Raw genomic sequence first — 932 nt, 5'->3', positions numbered from 1 at the left:
ACCTCAGCTGGATCTCGGCTGGATCTCGGCTGGACCTCGGCTGGATCTCGGCTGCACCTTGGCTGGATCTCGGCTGGATCTCGGCTGGATCTCGGCTGGATCTCGGCTAGATCTCGCGCCATCTCGTCGTGCGTCTCCTCGGGCACACGCAGCGAGCGCAGCCTCGTGTGGTACAGCGCCTGGAGGAGGCGCAGGCGAGATACAGGCTGAGATACAGGCCGAGATATCCCCGAGATTGCAGCCGAGATCGCAGCAGCCTCGTGGGATGGCGGCTAGATGCAGCCGAGATGTCAGGCAGCCCCGACATCGGCTTCGGCGGTGCGTGAGTGTGTGTGCATGTGCGTGCGTGCGTGTGTGTGTGTGTGTGCATGTGTGTGTGCATGTGCATGTGCATGTGTGTGTGTGTGTGTGTGTGTGTGTGTGTGTGTGTGTGTGTGTGTGTGGCGGGCCTTGAGAGCGATCTTAAAGGCACCCTGGCCAAAGCGCGGGTACGGGTGCTGCGCCTGCAGAGGGAGGGAGAGGGGGGCGCACCATGGCTGGGGGCGGCAGCGGCGTCGAGGTCTCGAGGTCTCGAGGTCTCGAGGTGGCGTGAGGCACGAGGCGTGAGGCGTGAGGCGTGAGGCACGCGTCCAGCAGGCGCGCTGCGGCTTGGACGCCCTGGCTCGTAGAGTGATCTCGGCTCATCTCGGCGCATCTCGGCTCATCTCGGCGCATCTCGGCGCATCTCGGCGCATCTCGGCGCATCTCGGCTGGCCTTCCACAGCACGTCTGGGTTGGAGAAGTGGACGGGCACGGGCGGCACCGACGGGTCGTACTCGCTGATTGCCTGCGGGGAGAGATGGGTGAGAGATGGGTGAGAGATGGGTGAGAGATGGGTGAGAGATGGGTGAGAGATGGGGAGATATGGGGAGATCTAGGTCGTACTCGCGGAT

General features: G+C 64.1%; 1 protein-coding gene across 1 annotated transcript in view; it reads right to left on the bottom strand.

Moving 5' to 3' along the window:
• Positions 1-932, bottom strand: part of EMIHUDRAFT_464569 (hypothetical protein) — a gene marked incomplete at its 5' end in the record, with an annotated part of 3,708 nt that overhangs the window by 1,005 nt on the left and 1,771 nt on the right. The window contains one exon of the mRNA XM_005766829.1: positions 803-826. Coding sequence (XP_005766886.1) covers positions 803-826 — 24 coding nt within the window. The remainder of the gene's footprint in view (positions 1-802; positions 827-932) is intronic.

This window comes from Emiliania huxleyi, assembly GCF_000372725.1.
Source record: "Emiliania huxleyi CCMP1516 unplaced genomic scaffold EMIHUscaffold_50, whole genome shotgun sequence".
Lineage (NCBI taxonomy): Eukaryota > Haptophyta > Isochrysidales > Noelaerhabdaceae > Emiliania > Emiliania huxleyi.
The sequence above is the reverse complement of the archived record's forward strand: the minus strand, read 5'-3'. Positions and strand labels throughout refer to the sequence as shown.